At 35.9% G+C, this 23369-nt stretch overlaps 1 protein-coding gene and 1 long non-coding RNA gene across 2 annotated transcripts; one reads left to right on the top strand and one right to left on the bottom strand.

Moving 5' to 3' along the window:
- The first annotated feature begins 9748 nt into the window (after window positions 1-9748).
- On the top strand, window positions 9749-10938 carry LOC122591749. The gene is made up of 2 exons (XM_043763994.1): window positions 9749-9901; window positions 10018-10938. The coding sequence occupies exons 1-2, from the start codon at window positions 9749-9751 to the stop codon at window positions 10936-10938; spliced, it is 1074 nt and encodes a 357-aa protein (XP_043619929.1).
- Window positions 10939-20766: 9828 nt separating this feature from the next.
- LOC122590544 lies at window positions 20767-22755 on the bottom strand. The gene is made up of 3 exons (XR_006322528.1): window positions 22548-22755; window positions 21587-21651; window positions 20767-21006 (listed from the first exon to the last, which is right to left on the bottom strand). It is a non-coding gene; the product is annotated as an uncharacterized LOC122590544 (long non-coding RNA).
- Window positions 22756-23369: the final 614 nt, after the last annotated feature.

Here is a 23369-nt window from a genome sequence, read left to right as displayed (position 1 = left end):
ATTGAAATTGAGAGTGTGTGGTGGTGGTGTGTGGATCGATTTCAAGAGGGAAAAAGGGGAAGAATAGAAGTATGATTTTGATTCTCTTCAAGTGTGTTAATTTTAATTAATAAAATCCTTCCAAGATAATAATAATAATAATCACTTCAATTAGTTAACTAGTGAATTGGAGAATTGGGTGTAGGTGTGTGTGTGTCGAACCACACCAAGGAAGAAAAGAGGAAGGAGCTTGATTCTAGTTGTTTGGTTTCTTTGTAGTAGATTTCTTCTTTAAGTTAAGAATTCATTTAACCTAGTTTTGATTTTTAGCTCAAGAGTTAGGGTTCATGCAACCATCCAATTTGGGGGGTTTTTGGGTTGGATCATGATTTTGCCAATATTTCCACATTTTATTGTTTGTAACCTGATTTATGATTATTGGGTTGCATGAACTTATTGATTTAAGTTGTTAGTGACTATTATGGTCAAAATGAGAATTTGATAATTTTGAGCAATAAAATGAAATGGCCACATGATGGTGGTAAAATGAGATTTTTAGCAAAATGATAGATATTTGAGATTGATGAGTTTGAAAGATTGAACTTTGTTAAGTGAAACTTGAATTTAAGCCAACTCAAAGAAATTAAGTTTGGAAGAATAGGAATGCTAGTGAATTGATGGTGGCTTTGTGAGCTAGCCAAGTTGTGAATAAAGTCTTATACATATTGTATTGATTTGCTAGGTTGAAAGCTTTTCACTTGTTGTAGCATTCTTGATTGTTGTTAGTTGCGGAGGAGGTGAGTACTCTTGCATACTTTTATATGTGCGTTGGGTCGATTACCATACGATGGTGAATTCCATATGTGGTAATCGATTCAGCGTTAGGGCCTAATTTGAGGTCGGGGCCTAAGAACCCCATAGTTGAGATGAGATAAAGGCCTAAGAACCTTTGAGGCCTAAGAACCTCTTGAGATTATTGTTTAGCGTATATGGATCCATGTATGTGTTTGTTAGCGCAAAAGTGAGTATGCAAGTGATGGTATGACGGTATCATTGGCTACATGCGATAGTCTTTTGTGTTTTTGCCCTCTTTCGTATGTATATCTGTATGCAAGTTTATTCACTAAGCATTCGCTTACCTTTCAGTTGTTTACTCTTTTGATTATAGGTAGTTCCGGAAGAAGGAACTAGGTTGGTTTGATTTGAAGGATTAGAGCTTGAAGTTGTTTGTAGATACTTGGAAGGTAATTTGGCTATTATCGGATGAATAGCATGTTTTTGGTAGAAACCTAGTTGTCCCTCTCTACTTTGGCTCATGGTACAAATTTGGTTGTTTATGGTCATGTTTTGGTACATTTGTTTATGGATATGCTTAGTCAATTGCTTTTCGAATTCTGGTCGTAGTTGGATTAGTTGTATTGTGGTATGTTTTAACAAGTTTGTAAATGTGTTTGTGATTAGTTTTACTAGTTGTTAATATGTGGAAATGAATTTTTGGGTCAAAATGGGTTTGTGCAGAAGTTTGTGGAGTATTAGTCTGTTGTAGACTAATATGTAGGGTAATAGTCTGTTGCAGACTAATATATGGAGTATTAGTCTGTTGTGGTTTTAGTCTGTGTGGACTAATATATGGAGTATTAGTCTGTTGTAAAAAGAAACAAAAAATTTCTGTTTTGTTTTACTTGGTTATCGAGTCTTGTTCGTTTCAATTTTACCTCAAAATTTGTACACCGGTCGATTCGTCTTCTCGATACGATTCCATTGATAAAAAATTCGTCAAAATCCGTTGAGAAATGAAGGAGAGATCATTGATTTACTTTTCGAAAATTCAAAAACATTTGCTCAAAATTTGGGTTTTGAATTTGTTGTGTTTTGTGTAGAATTTTGTTCGTAGATGTGTAGTTGAGGTGAAAACGAGCAGTTTGCAAGTGATTTCACGTTCTAACTCCTAGTAATTCAAAAGTTATCGAAGTTTTTGAAGTCGTTAATGGAGTTTTTTGTATAAAACTGCTTGGCTGGTGAAGAAGAAGATCTCAGGAAGATTTTGATAGGACGATCTTGTTTTAGTTCCTGGAACGATCTTGAGATAGTCGTGTTACATTTTGCACTTAGGACGATCTTAGTAAGATCGTTTCACTTCTTGTCCCTAAGACAATCTTGACAAGACCGTCTCACCCAGGACGATCTTGTTTACTTTATTTGGATCTGTGTGATTGAGTTTGTGGCTGTGTGGTTTAGTGTTTTGGTTGGGAACCATACACTCTGGCTAACTAATCCAAACGGATTGGTTTTGGTCAAAAATATTTTTCCTTCCAATTCTAAACGAAACTCTGCCCAAAATTTCCAAGACGATCTTCCTCAAGATCATATCATTTTTCTTCCAATACGATCTCCTCAAGATCGTCTCACTCTCAAACATTTTACTTAGCCAAATTTTCAACCATTTTCTAGGACGATCTCACCAAGATCGTCTCACTCTCTGAGCTTATATTTCAAAACGATCTCACCAAGATCGTTTCATTTTCAAACATTTCTTAGGACGATCTTCACAAGATCGTTTCAATTCCAAAAAATCCAAAAAAAAAAAAAGTCTTTTGGTGGGAAAAATAATTTTTGCCCAGGGTCTTAAAAAGGGATAATTCATGAAGATTTAAAATTTGATAGCATAAAAAAATTTTAGGCCAATTTTCATCCGTTATCGACGCGGTTTTGGCGAAAATTTTTAGAAATTATCAAATTTTTCCTATGATCATTGTAACAACTGCCTTATAAATATTCTAATTAAGTTTCTTAAATCGTACTTTCGCCACCTGAACGGCCAGACAGTTCAATTTGATTAAATTCTTGACGTACCTTAGACGTAAAAATATGTGCTTATATGAAGGCCAATTTGATCTTAAATCTTGATTATGTGACGGATTATGAATTAATTCGACAAAATATGAAGGTTCGGTTCATAAATGTTCATGTCCATAATTGTTCTAGTGCAAAATGTTCACAAATAGTCCCTTGGAAAATACCTAGTGCATCCAATTGGAAAAGGTATAAATAGGAAATTGTGGTGTGAGAAACCACACTATTCATTCATCACCTCCAAACACCTTTCTCTCACTAAAAACACATAGTCAGGCCCTCCACCACCATTTTCACACACTAAAAAAAATCATCATTTTGATTTTGGGTTGTTTGAGTAAAATCACTTGTACTTTTGGGTTCCTTGTGACGATCAAAACACATTTCTAGAATCAAATCACAGGTAATAACAACATCGTTTTGAGAATTTGATCAAAATAAAAGTGTACTTTTTATGTTCTTGTTCTTGATGATTTGGTCTGATTTTTATTAAGAAATCATGTTTATAAGCAATGGGTTTGTGTCTAAATGTGTTTAACATCATTTTGGTGAACAAATTCGGGTCATAACGTGATTAAATTGCAAAACCCATTTTTCAAATATGAACATAACTTGTTCTTGAAACCACCAAGTGTTCATGTGTTAGTTTGATTCTGAAATCTGAAAATGTGATAAGAGAGTAGTGTTATTATGATAATATATACTAATAAAATGTTCTAACACGTTCCAAGATCTACTTAGACCTCTATAGACTTGATTTCTTGGTTGGTTGGGCTCGTTTTCATGTTCTTGAGCTGCTACCGCTGCTGCTCGTTGTTGTTGTGGTTGAAGTGTAGTTCGGTCTTGGTCCACTTAGGGGTAACTGATCAATGATCGGTTTGCTCAAACGAATCTTGATTCGAATTAGTCGTGAATATGGTATTCTCGTGAAGCAGTAGAACGATCTAAATGATAAAGCAGTAGAACGATCCAACTGGGATTCACCTTAGAACGATCTCTTTGCCATGAAATAAGACGATCTCTTTTGAAGAAGAAGTCTAAAACGATCTAAACACTATGAAAGTGAAACGATCTTAATGTCACAAATGATGAAACGACCTAAATGCTTTGAGCTGGAACGATCTAAACAACCACAACCAGAAACGATCTCTTTTGACCATGAACAAGAAACGACCTCTTTTGGCTATGTATATGAAACGATCTCTTTGGACATGAACCTAAAACGATCTAAAGTTGTGCAACAGTGAGACGATCTAAATAACAAATGTGAGACGATTTTGTGCATTGGACTTGAATTAATTTGCTTACATAAAACCCTAGTCGATCTTGTTCCTAATCTCTCTAAAATGATCTTAGTTCTTAAACCCTAATTCAATCAAGATGCACACTTGATTAAGTATATTCAAGGCTACAGCTTGACGACAAAGCTAGTTCATAAATCGAGCTAAACAACGTTCAATGTACAAACCCTATGTAAGTGCACCAAAAACATAAGTTGTTTTCGATTATCAAAGTAAGAGTGCTATGAACAAATAACTGAGTTCTTAAGACTAAAAGTTCATTATCTAAGACTTGTTCAACTCATTGACACAATAAGTACTAGTGTGTGAGTTCTAAACCGTCCAGTTCGAGTCCAGTACATGTACTTAAAGTTCATTTAAACTCTTTTGAGTCAAAACGTTCAAAGATCTTCAAAGGACTCAAATCATCGGATCATCAAGAACATTTTTGTGATTAATTAATCACCAAGTCTAATATATATACGTATTATGTGATCAACAACGTGTACTTAGGTTTCTGTCAAGGTGTGCTTGGATTTTGATAGATATAATCTATCTATCTCTGTGCGTGTTCTCTGTGCTCGATAACTATGCATGTACCAGATCACTGTGAGTTCACTTATCCCCTTTTCGTACATTTTGTCCAAAGTTCTTTATCGGGGACTGAAAAGCATGAAAACTATTTTGTACTTATATATATATAAATATATATATGTTCTTGAACTGTTCTACGTACTATTTTATGATCGTATGAAATGTTATGAAATGATTCTGAATTATCTTCTAAAGTGTATTTAGATCTTGAATGGGCATGATCTGGAATACATTTATATTACTACAAATGTTCCCTATTATGTACTTACTGGTTTATGTACGAGTTCTACTTTTACTGCTATCAATTCATATCCCACAGTTCAGGGAATGAACCGTAGGTAATTATGGACAGCGCTGTTAGGGTAGGCCCACCCTCATTCTCTACAGTTCTGGAGGATGCATATTATCTGTACTTGTTCTGATCTAGATCATATTTAGCTTACTTGATTATGTGAGCTTACTGGTATCTTATTGTTCATCATTGGCTAATCGGGTTAGCAGTAATTCTATACATACATACAAAGTGCATTATTTGTTCCTAAACTATTTTTACTATTATAAAAGTACTTCTGACTTACGTACAGGTCTCATAACTTGTTCTTAATATACATATTGTTATTATGTATATCTATTAAGTACTTTATGTGAATCTCACCAACTACTTTCGTAGTTGACCCTTTTGAACTTACATGCTTTTCAGGCTAGGCTATTAGATCCTTTAGTATAGGAGTCTTCCTTCTCTCAGCTCATTCCTTTGATGATTGTTCGTACGTTCAAGATCAGTAGCTGTGAAGACTTCCTTTTGCTCATTTCAGTTCAAGACTTGGGTCTGTGAAGACAATTGTTCTGTCTTTCTTGATATTGACTATTCTGGGTATATCCCAGGCTCTGTAATAACTTATGATACTACTTACCTTTTAATGTTATTGGCTGTGTTTGAACTTGTACTGTGCGTGCTTGTGCTTATCTGTGCATCCCGTATATTCCGCTTTAGCGGGGTGTTACAATCATGATATCCAAATTTTACATGAAATTCCAAGTTTCATGAGAACATATTTCGGCGGCAAAAATTTGGAGGGAAACCTGAAGTTCAAAATTTCCAAATTTCAATTTTAATTTTTTCACTTCAATTTCAATCACAATTACCTTTCATTTCATTTCACCTTTGCTCAACAAAATGTCAAGTCCAAGTATCACAAATTCAGTCAGAAATGATTTCGTCTTCAATTTGTGGTTAACTTCCTCACCCAAGACACCACCTTCATCCGAAGTGAAACTTCATAAAGATGGATCGTGTTCATGTTGTTCGTCGAAACCTTATCCAAATCCTTGTCAAGTGATGAAGATATTGATTCATTCGACTGCAACTGAAAATGTCAAGTTTCAAGAGGAAGTAGTCACGTTCCAAGCTGAGAATGTCAAACTGAAAGAACAAATGATCTACTTTCAAGCTGAGAATGTGAGGCTTAAAAATGAGATGAAAGAACTTCAAGTTGAATTTGGAAACCTTGCAGTTTGGAATGAAATTGACAAACAAACTTTAAAGAAGAATGATGAGTTGATGTCATAAATGAAAGCTGAGATAAAAGAACTTCAACAAGAATTGGAAACTTCCAACAAGAAGCTGAATGATAGTATCTTGGAAAGCAAATCAAGAGAACTTATTTTGCGAGAAAAGATTTCAAGTCTTCAACTTCAGTTGCAAAATGAGACATCCATTTTCTTAACCATGGAGAGAAAGTTTATTGCTGAGATGAACAAATTTGAGAAGGAGAGACAAGATGTTTGCAACAAAATCAAGACTCTTGAAGAAAAATGTTTGCAATCTCAATCAAATGAAACATCTTTACAAAAGTGAATCTCTGAACTTGAGATTGAATTGCAAACACAATCAACATCTTGTGACACTCAAAGTGATGATGGCTCAGTTTATCATGATGCAAGTCCAATACTTCCAACTGAACTTGATGTTTCAAAGAAAGTTTCCACTGAGTCCATCCCAAAGAGCTCCAATGTCAATGTTTCATCAACCCCTTCCCGGAAGATGTCTCAGTTTACCAATTACTCATTGGAGAAGAGTAAGAAGTATTCAACATCATCTACTGTTGATGGATCAGTATCTTCAGTCTCAATCCTATCTTTTGAAGACAATACAACTTTCATCTTACAAGCCAAAGCTCAGTTGCCTAAGCTCACATGGAAATCAATTTACAAACAAAAGTCAACTGAGAAAAAGACAATCAAATACTCATTTTGGCAACTCTTCAATCTTGCACCTAAAACAATTCATATGCCAAAAGTGAATGTCTTATCCTCTCCACTGCGTCCACGAAAACTCAATTTTTCAACGACTTCGAGTTTTCACCCACCATGGACTGCAGATTCTATTCGTCGAATCGATAACACGTACCTTTGGCATGTCAAGACAAAAACCGTTGGGCCTACACAAAAATGGGTCCCAAAGGTTGTTTGTAAGTGATTCGATGAATATGGCTTATACACATGTTAGTGTATAACCCGGGCTAAAGATGTTGTTTATTGGACTACTACTTCATAATGGTTGATTCCCCAGTTTCGACTTCAAAGAGACATGATGAACATGTAGCCACACATTCATCATGAGGGGAAGAAAGAGGGTAATGAAGTCGAACAAGTCTTTATGATTTCTTGAAATTTGATGGGGAGAAAGAAGAATTCATCAGTTGAGGGGAAGAAAGATAAATTGTTGACTAAAGCGATCCCCAAATTATTCTTTGAAGATAGTTATCGCCAACGTGGTGGGTACGCCACGGGTACACCCTATACATAAGCGTTGGTGGTACGCAAATATGATTGTTTGATTGAGGGGAAGTTTGTGATGAAAATGATGTTTGTTCAAATGCTTCAAGAGAGAAATTCATTAATTAAGGGGAAGTGTGACAAAGTTAAGTTTGTCAAGAAGAGGCTTTCATGTTAAAATCTAAAGAGCCAAGATCAAGTTTCCAGAATGCTTATACTCTGAGAAGTTCAAGACTTAAAGATACATCTTTAAGGTAAGTGTGAAGATTAAAGACGTAAAGTCAAGTTTGAGGGAAGATCTTGAAGACAATTAGAAAGCTTCGAAGACCTTCATCAACAAATTCGTATTTATAGATGATGTCGTGCATAAATTACATTTCAACACCAAGGGAAGAATGTTAGAACTAAAAATGGTGTTAAAATGTAAATATTTTAGAGGTTGAAGGGGCATTAGTGAAACTTAGATTTATGATATCAATACACTGGAATCGATACAATATACTTATGTCATAGAAGCGACAAATTTAAGCCATTAAATCTCCATAGATCCGCCTATAGAGCTGCTCGATTCTCATGTTTTTTATCAGTTCTTTGCAATTAAACCCCTCACAAGCCTCTCCCTCCTGTGATGTCTCCTAATCGTAAATCTTTAAAATGTAAGGGGAAGGTTCCAGCAAAGTAGACACTTGTACGAATTCTGATCATCAAAGTGATGTTATTAACAGCCCGATTAGGACTGATATTCGGGGTTCTGTTGGTGGTGATGATAAAAAGGTACAGCCGCAAAGCATACTGAAGGAAATGGACAAGAGTGCTTCCATGGACTCCAATCCAGCTGTTCCACCTAAAAAGGTTGTGTTTGCCGATTCAGAGGAAACTGTTGTTACAGTGGATACAGAAAAAGATCAAGGTGATGTTCATTAGCCTGTTGATAATCCTGCTGTGAATCCAAATAAGGATGTTTCTAGTCCTTCGAATGACGATATTAAATGCTAAGGGGCAGCCATTGCCTCCTGTATCTTCCACCAGGAACGATGGTGAAAAGAAACTGGAGGGGCAGGCGTCTTATGCGCGCGTCTACTCTCAAAGCTCAAACGAATATCGTCAAAAAGGTAAATTTTAGAAATCTTTCCTGTAAATCTTCCGTAGAGGGGGCGGACGTGGTGATTCCTCTCTCTACTGTCTTGGAAGTTAATAGTAGGCTTGCAAATACGCTTTATGGTTATTTTCTGGGTAATAGACTTGCATATCCTATTGTTGAGAATTACGTTAACAACACTTGGGCAAAGTACGGGTTAAGGAAAGTGATGATGAATTCTTTGGGGTTCTTTTTTTTTAAGTTTGACACAAAACAAGGCATAGATCAAGTACTTGAAAGAGGACCATGGCTTATTCGCTCCATGCCTATCTTGTTAAATGTTTGGACACCGAATTCATGTTTAACCAAGCAAGATATTACAAGTGTCCCGGTCTAGGTTAAAATGCATCAGGTTCTTCTAGTTGCATATTCGGAGGAAGGGTTGAGTATGTTAGCTCCCAAACTTGGTGATCCTAAGATGCTGGATTCCTTTACTAGTTCTATGTGTATGGATTCATGGGGTCGAAATAGCTATGCCCGTGCATTAATTGAAGTTCATGCTGATAAGGAGCGGTGTGATGAAATTACGGTAGCTATACCACGAATGAATGGTGAAGGGAATTCAATGGAGAGGGTTAGGGTTGAATATGAATGGAAGCCTCCTAGGTGTTCAGGGTGCAAGGTTTATGGTCATTCTGATGATAAGTATCCAAAAAGAGTAATGGTAAATTTAAAGAAGGTGGACGTTGTGGGGAATCAGGATGTTGATGGTTTTCAGATTGTAAATAAGAAGGGTGGGAAAGGTAAGTCGAAACAAACAAAGCAAGTTGAGGGCATAAAAATCACAAAGCCTAAGCCACAATTTATATATCGACGAAAGGAAAAACCTGACCAGAAATGTGTGCCTAAGGATGGGTCTGGATCGTCTAAAGATAATCTCCCTCTAAAAAATACGTATGATTTGTTGTCTGGTGATAATGCGGATGTGTTTTTGGAGGATGAGCCTAATCCTGAGCCTCATCCTGCTAATGGTGCATCGACGAGTAGTTATGGGAGTGGCTCTATTACTTCGCACAAAACTGCTCTGGACCTGGATAGTGATGATGACAATGTTAAGTGGTTAACGATGAGTCTATCCTAGAAAAAGAAGTAAAGGGGGCAAGCAATCCCATTCAAACAGTTCCAAATGATTAAAGTAGCATCGTGGAATATAAGGGGGCTTAATAAAGCCCCAAAACAGAAAGAAGTACATCAGGTTATGTTTGAAAATAAACTGGATGTGTGTGCCATACTTGAATCTCATGTCTCGAGTTTGAGTGTGGACAAAATTTGTGCTAAGGTTTGTTGGCACTGGAAATGGGTTTCTAATGCAAGCTATTGTACAAGGGTTCGCGTATCATTCTATGTTGGAACCCAAATACTGTGGACGTTTTGGTGATTACTCAATCCGACCAGGTTATGCATTCTAAAGTGTATATCAAAGCTACTAAAAAGTCTTTTTTCTGCTCGTTTGTATATGCACATAACCGTTACTTGGATAGGCGTGAGCTGTGGAATAACCTTTCTCTCCATAACCAGTTTGTTCATCAAAAAGCGTGGTGCCTTTTAGGTGACTTTAATGTCGCTTTAAATCTTGAAGATAAGTCAGAAGGCAGCTCGACAATAGACATTGCTCTGAGAGAGTTTAAAGATTGTATTGAGAACTTGGAGGTAACTGATGTAAATAGGTCCGGATTGCATTACACATGGAATCAAAAAGCAAGAGGTAAATCTGGTTTATTAAAGAAGATTGATCTAGTTATGGCTAATCAGGATTTTCTTGATAGTTTCATTGGTGTGAATGCTATATTTCAACCATTCAGGTCTTATGATCATGCCCCATCTATTTTAAGGATCCCTCTAAATATCAAATACAAGCCCAAGCCGTTTAAATTTTTCAATCTATTGGTTCACAACCCAAAGTTTAAAGTAGTTATTGCTGATATTTGGAAGGTCGATGTTCCTGGTTTCTGGATGTATAGGGTGGTTCAAAGGTTGAAGCTTCTTAAGAAACCGTTGAGAAAGTTATTGTATGACCAAGGTAACTTACACGAAAAAGTTCAAAAATTGCGGCTTCAGCTGGATACGGTGCAAATAGCTTTAGATAAGGAGCCACAAAATCCATTATTAACAGATGAACATGCAATTTATCTTCAAGAATATAATAATGTTGTTTTGGATGAAGAAAGGTTCCTAAAGCAGAAAGCTAAAGTTCATTGGTTAGAAGTGGGTGACTCAAATATTGCATATTTCCACAAGGTAGTAAAGGGTTGTGTTTCTAATAGCCGGATTGATACTATTCTAGACTCTGGTGGAAATCAAACTGATGGAGAATAGGTTGCTAATACATTCGTGTCTCATTATACTCAGATCCTTGGCACCACTGGTATGGTTTCTCCTCTTAACACCTCCAATTTGTTTTATAATAAATTGTCTTTAGAGAAAGCGAATAACATGGTGAGTGAGGTTACTGTAGAGGAAGTAAAGCATACTATCTTTTCTATGGGGGATGACAAATCCCCAGGACCCGATGGATTTTCTGTAGCTTTTTTCAAGAATTGTTGGGATATTGTTGGTGGTGACGTGACAAGTGCAGTAAAATTTTTTTTCAGTTGGGGGAAAATGCTTAGGGAACTTAATCACTCTGTGATTTCCCTAATACCTAAGGTGTCTTCTCCATCTCGATTCATTGCTTATAGGCCTATCTCTCTTTGTAATGTGTTATTTAAGTGCATCAGTAATATCATTGCAAACAAAATCAAAGAGAGTCTTGGAGATCTGGTTAACATGAATCAGTCAGCCTTCATGCTGGGTAGAAGAAATTCTGATAATATACTCTTAACCCAAGAGATTATGCATAATTATCATGTTGACAGGGGTTCACCAAGGTGTGTGTTGAATGTGGATATCCAGAAAGCTTATGATACAGTTGATTGGAATTTTCTTAATGTTATACTTTTTGAATTTGGTTTTCACCCTACAATGGTTGCGTGGATAATGAAATGTGTTTCAGGGGCTTCATTTTCTATTTGCATTAATGGGGAGCTTCATGGATTCTTTCAAGGCAGGCGGGCCTTCGGCAAGGAGACCCGCTATCCTCTTATTTATTTACACTAGTTATGGAAGTACTTACACTTATTCTACATCGAGCTATCAATGAGTCGGGTACTTTTTCATATCACCACAAATGTGATCTACATAAAGTGGTGAATCTTTGCTTTGCAGATGATCTCTTCATTTTTATGCGGTAGCATCAACTCAGGTTATTATGAAGGCTTTGTCTGAATTAAAGACTCCTCTGGTCTTGCGCTGAGTCTCCCAAAGAGTACAACATCTTTTTGTAACGTTCTGAATCATGTTAAAGTTGTTATTCTTGGAGTCCTCCCTTTTGAGGAAGGTTGTTTGCCGGTTAAATACCATGGGGTGACTCTTATCTCGAAAAGATTGAAGCACCAAAATTATCAGCAGCTAATTGAGAAAGTTAAAAGACGACTGGACGATTGGCGGAATAGATTTTTATCTTTTGCAGGTCGATTGCAATTGCTTCAATCTGTTGTCTCGTTACTTAATGTATATTGGTCTACTGTTATGTTTCTTCCTCAACGGGTCATACTAGAAATTGAACGGTTAATGCGAGGATTTTTGTGGTGTCATGGTAATATGCAAAGAGGTAAAGCTAAGGTTGCTTGGGAAACGGTTTGTCTTCCTAAAAATGAGGGTGTTGGGTTTAAAAAAGGCTGGAAACGTTCAATGTTGCTCTCCTAACAGCCCACATCTGGAATATTTTGTCAAATAAAGAGTCACTTTGGGTAAGGTGGATTCATACTTATAAGCTTAAGAACAGAAGTTTCTGGGAAATTCCAGCCAAAGGTATCATGACTTGGAGTTGGCGTAAGCTCCTCCATATTCGCCCAAAGGTAAAAAGATTCTTATGGTTCAAGGTGGGTAACGGTTTGGCTACGAATGCATGGTTTGACAATTGGGGTGCTCATGGTCCATTAATTGATTATGTTACAGCAAGACGGATTGTTAATGCCGGTTTTCGGTTGTGTTCTAAAGTTGCTGACATTGTTATGGATAATAATTGGATCTGGCCAGTGAGATGGAATGGTGATTTCCCCTTTGAGCCTCTGATGCTTCAACCAGATGAAAGTGATAAACTTTTATGGAAGGATCTACATGGAAACTTCAAAGAATTTACGGTTCATAATGTGTGGGAAGACATCAGATTGCGGGCTGATGAGGTGCCATGGGCACATATTGTTTGGTTTACACAATGTATTCCTAAACATGCATTTGTATTATGGCTAGTTTTTATCTCAAATTGAGGACTCAAGATACTATGAGCCAATGGAATTTGGGGTCAGATAGGAGGATGCTTGTCTGCCCACTTTGTGAAGCTATTCCAGACTCTCATGAACACTTATTTTTTTATTGTACTTTCACGCAACTGGTATGGATAGCTGCTCAAAGGAAAGCTGAGATTAATCTTAACTTCTCAACATGGAATGATGTTGTTACCGAAGAAGTCAACAGTTAGAAGCATTGTCCCTAAATTAGTGCTTGCTACTGCAGTGTATGTCATTTGGAATGAAAGGAATAGGAGACTGTTTATGGAAAAAAAAGAGAACACGTGTTCAGATTGTGGATTCCATCATTTCTACTGTACGACTGAAGGTCATGACATTTAGATTCAAGAAATCAAGACGAATGGAACAAGCCGTAGCAGCGTGGGATCTTCCCCCTTGGTTACTTGTCAAGACGTAGTTTTTTTCTCATTTAATTTACTAGATGTTATAGTTCTTTGAGTTTGTAATGTTTAGTTTGGTTCTTTTGGTAGTTTATAGACGTACTATGGTACGATTGGATGTGTAAGCCAGTTTGGTACTGAGCCATACTGCCTGTACTGTAATAACCGTCTTAGAAATGTTCTAATTAAGTTCTTGAAACGTACTTTCGCCACTAGAACGGCTAGACAATTCAATTTGATTAAGTTCTTGAAGTGCTTTAGACCTCAATTATGTGCTTATATGAAGGTCAATTTGATCTTAAATCTTGATTGATATGACGAGTTCATAACTATGTACAATGAAATATTAAAGTTCGGTTCATAAACGTTCATGTTCATTAAAGTTCTAGTTCAAAACGTTCGCAAATGGTCCTTGCATTTATTGGGTTCATTAAATATGGAAATGTATATATAGAAAAAGATGGAAACTTAGAGAGAAAAGTCACAACACTATTCATTCTCTTCTTCTCTCTACTTTCTCACACTAAAACACATAGTGCAGCCACATTTTCACACACAAAATTCATCCTTTGATTTTGGATTGTTAAATCAAAATCACTTGTACTTTTAGCATCCTTGTGATAATCAAAACGTGTTTCTGGAATCAAATCTCAGGTAACAACAACAAATTATGAGTTTTTAATCAAATTAAAAGTGAATTTTTTTATACTTTATGTTCTTGATGATTTGGTCCAATTTTGATATGAAATCGTGTTAATGATTAATGGGTTTGTGTCTAAATGTGTTTAATAACATGTATGTGAACAAATTTGGGTCATAACATGTTTTAATTTACAAAACCCATTTTGTGAAAGTGAAAGTAAACTTGTTCTTGAGGTTATGACTTGTTCATGTGTTATTTGATATTGAAAAGCATTAAAAGTGTTATTGGTTAATGTTAATATGCATATATGTACAAGTTTTATGTTCTAACTTGTCCTGGATTCGATCTAGATCTCTATGCCATGACCTTGTTCTTGTTTCAGCCGTGTTTGGCACCTAAAACGATCCTGGTGGGACGATCTTAAGCCCAAGATCGTCTTGGCCAGCCTTTGGTTCATAGTTCATTGTTCAATCGATCTTGTGTGGTGTTGTGGTATTATTGGTACGTTTAATGGGTAACCGATCCTTTGGATTGGTTTAGCTCAAACTCTTGATCATGAATCGATCATGAGACTTGTTCTTGTTCCTTGGATCCTAGGATGATCCTGACCAGTCCATTGGGACGATCTTGGGGTCTGTTCCTTCAAAACGATCTTGTACATTAAACCTTAAGACGATCTTCAGATCTTGATCCCCAAAACGACCTTGAGTTCTTGTGTACCTAAAACGATCTTGATGAGACGATCTTGTGCTCCACTGCTAGGACGATCTTGCCTTGAAGTCACCTAGGACGATCCTGAAAGTCACCTAGGACGATCTTGAGGAGAAGCTAAAACGATCTTGACATTCAAAACCCTAAAACGATCTTATGTTCATCTTTTAACAACACGTACTTGTTCTTTAACACACCACACTTGATCCTTAATCATCTAATCAGTTCATAACAACATCATTACTCGATTAAACACATCTAAGGTTGATCATCTACACTTAAGCTAGATCATGGTTCGATCTAAGACGACGTACAAAGTGCAAACCCTAATTAAGTACAATTAAGACATGTTCTATCATAATTATCAAAGTACGAGTTCTATGATCAATTAAATTGAGTTCTAAAGACTAAAAGTTCATTATTTAAGACATGTTCAACTCATTAACACGATAAGTACTTAAGTGTGAGTTCAAAGATGTTCAGTGCGAGTCCAGTTCATGTACTTAAAGTTCATTTAAAACTCTTTTGAGTCAAAACGTTCAAAGATCTTCAAAGGACCAAATCATTAGTTCATCAAGGACATTTCTGTGATTGAATAATCACATGAACTAATATATGTACTTATTTATGATCAACATGTACTTAGGCATCCATCAAGACGTGCTTGGATTTCGATAGATATACTTATCTATCTTTGTGTTTATTCTCTGTGCTAATACTACTAGTGCTTGTACCAGATCACTGTGAGTTCACTAATCCCCCTTTCGTACATTTGTTCAAAGTTCTTTATCGGGGACTGAAAAGCATGAAAACTATTTTCATACTTGTACATATGTTCGTGAACTATCTTACGTACTATATTATGAGCTTGATCTTGAACTACTTATGAAATGATTCTTAAACTGTTTGAAGGAGTATTTAAGTCTTGAATGGGCAGGATCTTAAATACATTTACACTACTGTACTTGATCTTTATTATGTTCTAGTTCGTACATGTACTTGTTCAGTTCTTGTTCACTGCTATCAATTCATATCCCACAGTTCGGGGAATGAACCGTAGGTAATTATGGACAGCGCTGTTTAGGGTAAGCCACCCTCATTCTCCACAGTTCATGAGGATGCATATTACTTGTTCTTGTTCATGTCATTGTTCTGACATAGATCTTACTTGATGTACTTGAGCTATATGAGCATACTATTACATTAAGGTTCAGTTCTGGCCAATCGGTTTAGCAGTGAAAACTTATAACTAAAGTTTATTATAGGTTCTTGTTCTATTCATACTATTAAAAAGTGCTTGTGTTCAAAGTGCAGATCTTGACCTAGTCTTTATTATTATAAAGTACATTGGTTCGACGTACAAAACTTATGATGTTGTTCTTATTATACATATATACGTATATGTAAACTAAAAGTACATTATGTGAATCTCACCAACTACTTTTGTAGTTGACCTTTTTAAACTTACATGCTTTTCAGGCTAGGTTCATAGTTCTTTAGCATAGGAGTCTTCCTTTCTAAGCTCATACTTTTGGCGATTGTTCGAGCGTACAAGTTCAGGAGCTATGAAGATCTTCCTTGCTACATCAGTTCAAGTTCTGTTCTTAAAAGACAATTGTTCTGTCTTCCAGATATTGACTATTCTAAGTTCATTCATGTTCTGTAATAACAATCATACTTCTATTCTTTAAATATAGTAATGGTTGTGTTGGAACTTGTACTGTGTGCAATTGTGCTTATCTGTGCATCCTGTATATTCCGCTTAAACGGGGTGTTACATGTACTTTATCTATTTGAGTTTTTTTAATATATAATCTAATCAGGGTAAACCCTTTACCCAAAATTTAAGCCATTTACTTATGATAGCTATGAATGGGTTGACTTTGTTTAAACTTTATCTCTAATGGGTCAAAAAGGTGTAAAAGACATTTAGCTCAAAAAAACAGCCACGATTCAGACGGGTCATGAGTTGAAGTTGCAGACACTCAATGTATTTTCAATGTATAAAATGCCCTGAAATCTTTTATTAAAAAATTTATTTTATTTTCATGTACATAAATTTTGTACCAATTGTTATATAAAAAGAAACCAAGACCACTAATTAAAAATCGGACAAAGGGGTTGTTTATGATTGATCATCCCTTTAAACCTAGAGACAATTGACCATCACTGACCTCGGGGAACTGACCTTACGTTGTCTGCTTGGTAGATCACAATAAAGTTCATTCCAATTTTCGACTGATCATCCCATATGTTGTTGATGCAATGGGAAGCCAGTGGGCTGTGAAAGTTTAGTTTGCCCATCAACAAGCCCAACTCTTGAAGATCAGACGTGTCTTCTTGGAGTGCAAGCTAGAATAATAACTTCTTTTCTTACATAGTTATCTATTACTCCGTATTTGAGTTTATCACATTTTTATTTCAAATCTTTCACTATTTTAGTTTTATTACTTTCCTTATTTTTAGGAAAGTAATCCAATGAGTGCATCACCGAGAGCTTGATTGATCAGCCTACTGACTGCACATTGCCTCTTAGCGGCATTTTGCTTTTCTACATCTTCAAAAACAATTTAGTTTCAGAATCAAACGATTTTCTTTTCTTGAATAAATCACAGGAAAAGAGTAGTTTATCAAAGGCATAACGAATAAAAAAAGAGAATAAAACATCAAACTATGAAAGTAAACATAATAAGAAGAGTTAAATCAATTAAAAAAAGATAGATACCAATTTAAAAAGATAACTCATGTTGGTGCCCAGATACGCAGGTGTTTATTGAAGGGCGACGGATCTGCTTGTCCCTCAAATCTGAAAATTTAAACAAAAGATAAAGAACAAATAAAAACAAAAGAGAAGAGCAATTTCCCAACATTGTTGTAAAAATAATGTGTTCTATTTAACTAATTTCAGTCCCTTTAATTAGCCAATTTTACCAGCCAAAATTATATGTTTTGGTGAATCAAACACACACCTTTCTTTATATATAGATACAAATATAGTCAAACAATTCATTCCTTTGATATACAATGCTATTATACAATAAGTAATTTAAGGATCCCGAGAAGTGCTTTTGACAATGTGGTTTTCCCACACCCTGAAGGACCAACAAGCAGAGTCATCCTGAATGATAATAAAATTGCAACACTAATGAATAAAGATAAAAAATGATTAAACTAACTGTGCAGTACAAGCGTTTAATCTCTTTTGAATCCTACCTTCCTGTTCAATGTATCAGTAACATTGTTTAAAATGGTTATCTTAGCATGTTTAGACTTTAAACCAGAAACCGCAACAATCCCCTGTCGCACAAAAACAAAGTTCAGAATATTACTAACAGAGCAACAAGTATCACTAATACATCGGACCCACTAACTGAATCATTAGATGCTTTCAGTTTAAGTTATATTTTAGATCATCTGCAACAACTAACTGTTTCAACTATAATCCTTACATTTTGAGTAATCTATTGTTATAACATAAAACTTGTGCCTCTAATTAGAAGATTGTATTGACACTATAAAGTTGTTAAACCAGATAGAGCCAACATATAAACATTAACAAGGTAGGTTTGGAAAGACATAATTGTACTACATTTTGTGTTAACTGAAAATTAACTTTTACAACACACAAAAACTTAATATGTTCTCTGTTAACATAACCACATAATTGAGACCGAGGTACATGTTAAGTGGATTAAGGGTCGCATTTAGATACTTACCAAAAGCAAACTTTGCGAAGAGTTCCAAAGAGTTAGGAGGGGCTTTCCATGAACAACTTCACACTCAGCTTCTACGCGAAGATTCTTATATTTCACCTCCACATAAGACAATATCACACCAACTAACAGATTGAAACATAAGCTTACATTTAGATCATCAAATTATCTTCAAAATTTAAAGGAAAACAAAAAAAACAAAGAGCTGGAAGGGGCTAGCCATGAACAACTTCGCATTGGGCTTCCACATAAATTTTGTAGCTGAACACCAACTCTAATAAAAAGGGATGAACTTTAAGCAAAATCTAAACTTACATAAAAGCAAATAAATAGATACATAGCATATATATTACAGCTAGAACAAAAACTTCCATAATTCATAAACATACATCATACATCAAAGCAAAACTAAATGTTATACATAGACCACAGTAACAAAAGTTGCGCCATTCAAATTTTCAAGGCTTGATAAAAACAACTACTTATTAACTGCCTTTCCTTCCCCTACAAGAATAATAGATTGTTACAATAGATTCCATAGAATTATGAAAGTGAATGCAAATGAAAACAAATTTAAGATTACCTTTAATATGCGGTATTCTAATGCAACATCGTGCAAAATATATTGGAATCCCCCCACACACTTTATAATCCGCAAATCAATCACTTTATAATCACCAGAATCCCCCCCCCCCCCCCCCCGCACACACACACCCCACCACCAACAACAATAACAAGATGAACAACCAAATAGTCGGATATGATTTGGAGAGAGACATGACCAATGGTTTCGATAGAGTCGAGTTTCGACTTAGAAGACTCAAACGAAAAAGGGTAGTAGCTCCACTTAAGAAGTCCGATTGGGAAGATGTTGGTCTTGTTTCAATAGAGAAAGAATCCGAAAGAAAGTCAAAGTGGATGATATCTATTTTTTCGCTTACCAGAAGTCCGAAGATTGTCATGCAGGAGATATCTGGGAAACCCGCACCAAAGATGAAGATGAAAATAAGTAACTCATTCCCTCAGCCAAGTCTTTGGGCAATAATTTGTTATAATAGAATCCATAGAATTAGAAAAGTGAACGCAAATGAAAACATATTTAAGATTACTTTTAATATGCGGTATTCTAATGCAGCATCGCGCAAAATATACTTTTGCATCATTTAATTTAAGGCTAAACATCGTCTCATAGTTGTTGTAGTTCTTGTAATCCCTTATAAGCTTTGCATCTATATGCCTCGACAGTTGCTTCATCATTATTGAAAGATCCTCTTTTGCAGTATTAGACATCTTCTCCCAGTTGTTAATCATACGATTCATCCATGGTGGAACCCGCGTCCTTATTCCTTTTTTGACAGCGTGGTAAATCTTGTGATAACAAGGTTGAAACCTCGCCGCCTCACAGAACTTTATAGCTAAGGTATGAAATGCCGCTTCCATTTTCATGCTGGGAGGATTTCAACCTTGTCATCATGAGGTTTACCACGCTATCGAAAAGGGAATAAAGACGCGGGTTCCACCATGGACGATTCGTATGATTAACAATTGGGAGAAGATGTCTGATACTGCAAAAAGAGGATCTCCCAATAATGATGAAGCAACTGCCGAGGGATATAAATGTGAAGCTTATAAGTGATTACAAGAACTACAACAACTATGAGATGATGTTCAACCCTAAATTAAATGATGCAGCGTATATTTTGCACGATGCTGCATTAGAATACCTCATATTAAAGGCAATCTTAAATATGTTTTCATTTGCGTTCACTTTTCTAATTCTATGGATTCTATTGTAACAAATTATTCTTCAAAGACTTGGCAGAGGGAATGAGTTTCTTATTTTCATCTTCATCTTTGGTGCGGGCTTCCCAGAAATCTCCTTCATGACCATCTTCGGACTTCTGGTAAGCGAAAAAATAGATATCATCCACTTTGACTTTCATTCGGATTCTTTCTCTATTGAAACAAGATCGACATCTTCCCAATCGGACTTCTTAAGTGGAGCTACTACCCTTTTTCGTTTCAGTCTTCTAAGTCGAAACTCGACTCTATCGAAACCATTGGTCATGTCTCTCTCCAAATCATATCCGACTATTTGGTTCTTCATCTTGTTGTTGTTGTTGTTGGCGGTGTGTGTGGGGGGGGGGTGGTGGTGGTTCCGGTGATTGTAAAGTGATTGAGTTGGGGATTATAAAGTGGTTAATTTGGAGAAAGAGATTTGTTGATTTGTTGGAAAAGAGATTAATTTTGTTGATTTTGGGGAAGACATGTAACACCCCAACTAGGCGGAAACATGGGGCATTAATAGAAAAGCTCAGCACGACTTGAAAATTAAGTAGAGACGACTAAATGCATTCAAAGATTAGGGCAATCCATACATAATTCAAATACGATTACAAGTTTCGGATCAAATAATGCACGAGGAGCACAACACCATCAATAGACTACAAAAGATAGTTCAATGATGGCTAACGATCCTAGGCATAACCCATGAACGGGTGCAATGAATCATGGATCCATAAAAGTCCAAGCTCAATCCTATCACATGCAATGCAATCATCCATCACGTCTTTGATTCACTTGATTACCTGAAAAGTGTACTAAAATGCGTCAACATAAAGTTCGTGAGTTCGTAAGTTTTGACTATAAGAAACAAGTGTCAGGATAACAACCGTTTAACCTTGATACGAACATAATTAGATCATTAAATGATCATATAACCTTGAAACCTTGATTGGGTCATTAAATGATCTTATAATTGGGATCGTTAAACAATTACCAAGCCTTGAAACCTTGATTGGATCATTTAATGAACCTCATAACCTTGATACGAATGCATAACAATCATACAACCTTGATTTACAAATTAATCGAACACATAACCTTGATAACATAGCCAAACAATCATTCAACCTTGATTCACAAAGCCAACGAACACATAACCTTGATAAACTAGCCAACCAATTATTCAACCTTGATTCATAAAGCAAACGAACACATAACCTTGATAAACTAGGCAAACAATCATAAAACCTTGATTCACAAGCAAACGAACACATAACCTCGATTACTTACATAAACGAACACATAACAATAAAACGAACCAATGAAACAAGTTGTACACTTTTCACCCCAAAATCATGTAAAGAAAAGGGGCTACGAACTCACCTTGAGCGGCTACAAAAAGTTTAGATTAATCTACAAGCGTGCAATGTTCGCCACACGATCACAACCTATCAATGTACATCTCAATACAATCAAATTCAACTCTAATAACCCTAACAAATTGGTCTAGCAAGTTTAAGTCGAGTCACAAGCCCACTAACGCTTAAACAACTTTTCCGGGTAAGAACAAGACACTTTGACAAGACATTTTTAGAGATGGGAAAATATTGACTTAGAGAAGATGATACCATGAGAAAATAGACTCTCTCACGATTCTATCGATAGGTCACACGTCTAAAACGGACTTACGGATCAAAAGATATATGTATATATGTATATAGTTTGGCTTATAGATCTCAAGTTTGGTTCCAAAAGTGACTCACGACTTTGAACGAATGGTTTGTCTTGTGTAGAGCACCAATAAGGTCGAAAGAGGACTCTTTGTAAAGGTTGGGACGATCCTAGGATAACTAAAGTCGAGCTAGGAAAACTTTAAGTGAAGAAGGACACCAAATGCGCCGAAGTAACCGACTGCGCCGCAGTAACCTCTCACTGCGCAGCAGCATAAAACTCGACCTTTAACACTGCTTCGCAGCCTGGAGCTGCGTCGCAGAAAGCCCAGGTCTGCACCAGACCGACCAGCAACCCCAAAATGAGCCAAACACAACTCCAAACACCCCCAAGACCTTCAAAACCAAACCAAGAACCCCAAATTCGACCCAATGAACTCCAACACTAGATTTTTAGCATAAATAACTATAAATGAACAAAACCCATGATTAAATCTCGACTCATAACATCTAACCAAGTACCAAATCGACCCAATTCCAAACCAAGAACACCAAAACCCTATATGAAGCTCTACTTCAACTTTTAGTTCTATTTATGACCCGAAATCACTTGATTACAACAAGAAACAAGTTTATAAGTATAAGATGATGAATAAATGATGAGTTTCACTTACCAAATCTTCTTCCAAAGGCTAAATCCGAAATTGACCCGATTTGGAAGATTTTTTGCACTATGAAACTCCAACCCTTGCTATGTTGTTAAAATGATGTTGATGATGAAAAGCCCTAACAAAATCTTACTTGAACATTCAATTTAGTGTATTAATTTTAGAGAGAAGGAGGAGAGTGTAAGAGAGTTAAATGCTCTTGCATTTGAGAGAGAAAAAGAGATAAGGAAAATGAATGAATGGGAGGGAGGTGTAAGACTTTGGTTGGGTCATGGGTATGGGTCTAGGATATGGGTTGACCCATGGATAGTTCTTTTACTTAATCAATCTAGTTACACCACAAGTTAGTAATCGACCGTTACATTAACGACCATTCGATCTCATAAAACACCTTGAATATCATGCAAACACAACTTGACTAAAAACGATCATTATATATATATATATATATATATATATATATAAATGCATATTCACCTTGAACATAATTAAATCATAGCCAAACTCGATCATATATAGAGTAAACGATCATCATTAATCAAATGTACACAAAACTAACGGGTCAACAAAAGTCAAATTTCTCGAATGTTACAAGACAATTGAACCGAATGGTGGCTCATAATTGAAACACAAGAACCCTAAACGTCTAAATCCCTGATTAATATTCGTGAATCATAAAAAAAGGAGATGCCTGCGCTTGAGTTTGTTTTTCTTTTTATTAATACTAGTTAATCAACCCGGGTTTAACCCGACTATTTTAATTAAAATTTTAAAATATAAAATAAATTAAAAATTTTTATGTAATATTTATTTTTAAAACATTATAAC

Source organism: Erigeron canadensis, chromosome 3 (genome assembly GCF_010389155.1).
Source record: "Erigeron canadensis isolate Cc75 chromosome 3, C_canadensis_v1, whole genome shotgun sequence".
NCBI classification, from domain to species: Eukaryota; Viridiplantae; Streptophyta; class Magnoliopsida; order Asterales; family Asteraceae; genus Erigeron; species Erigeron canadensis.
Note: the sequence above shows the minus strand (reverse complement) of the source record. Positions and strands in the feature narration are given on the sequence as shown.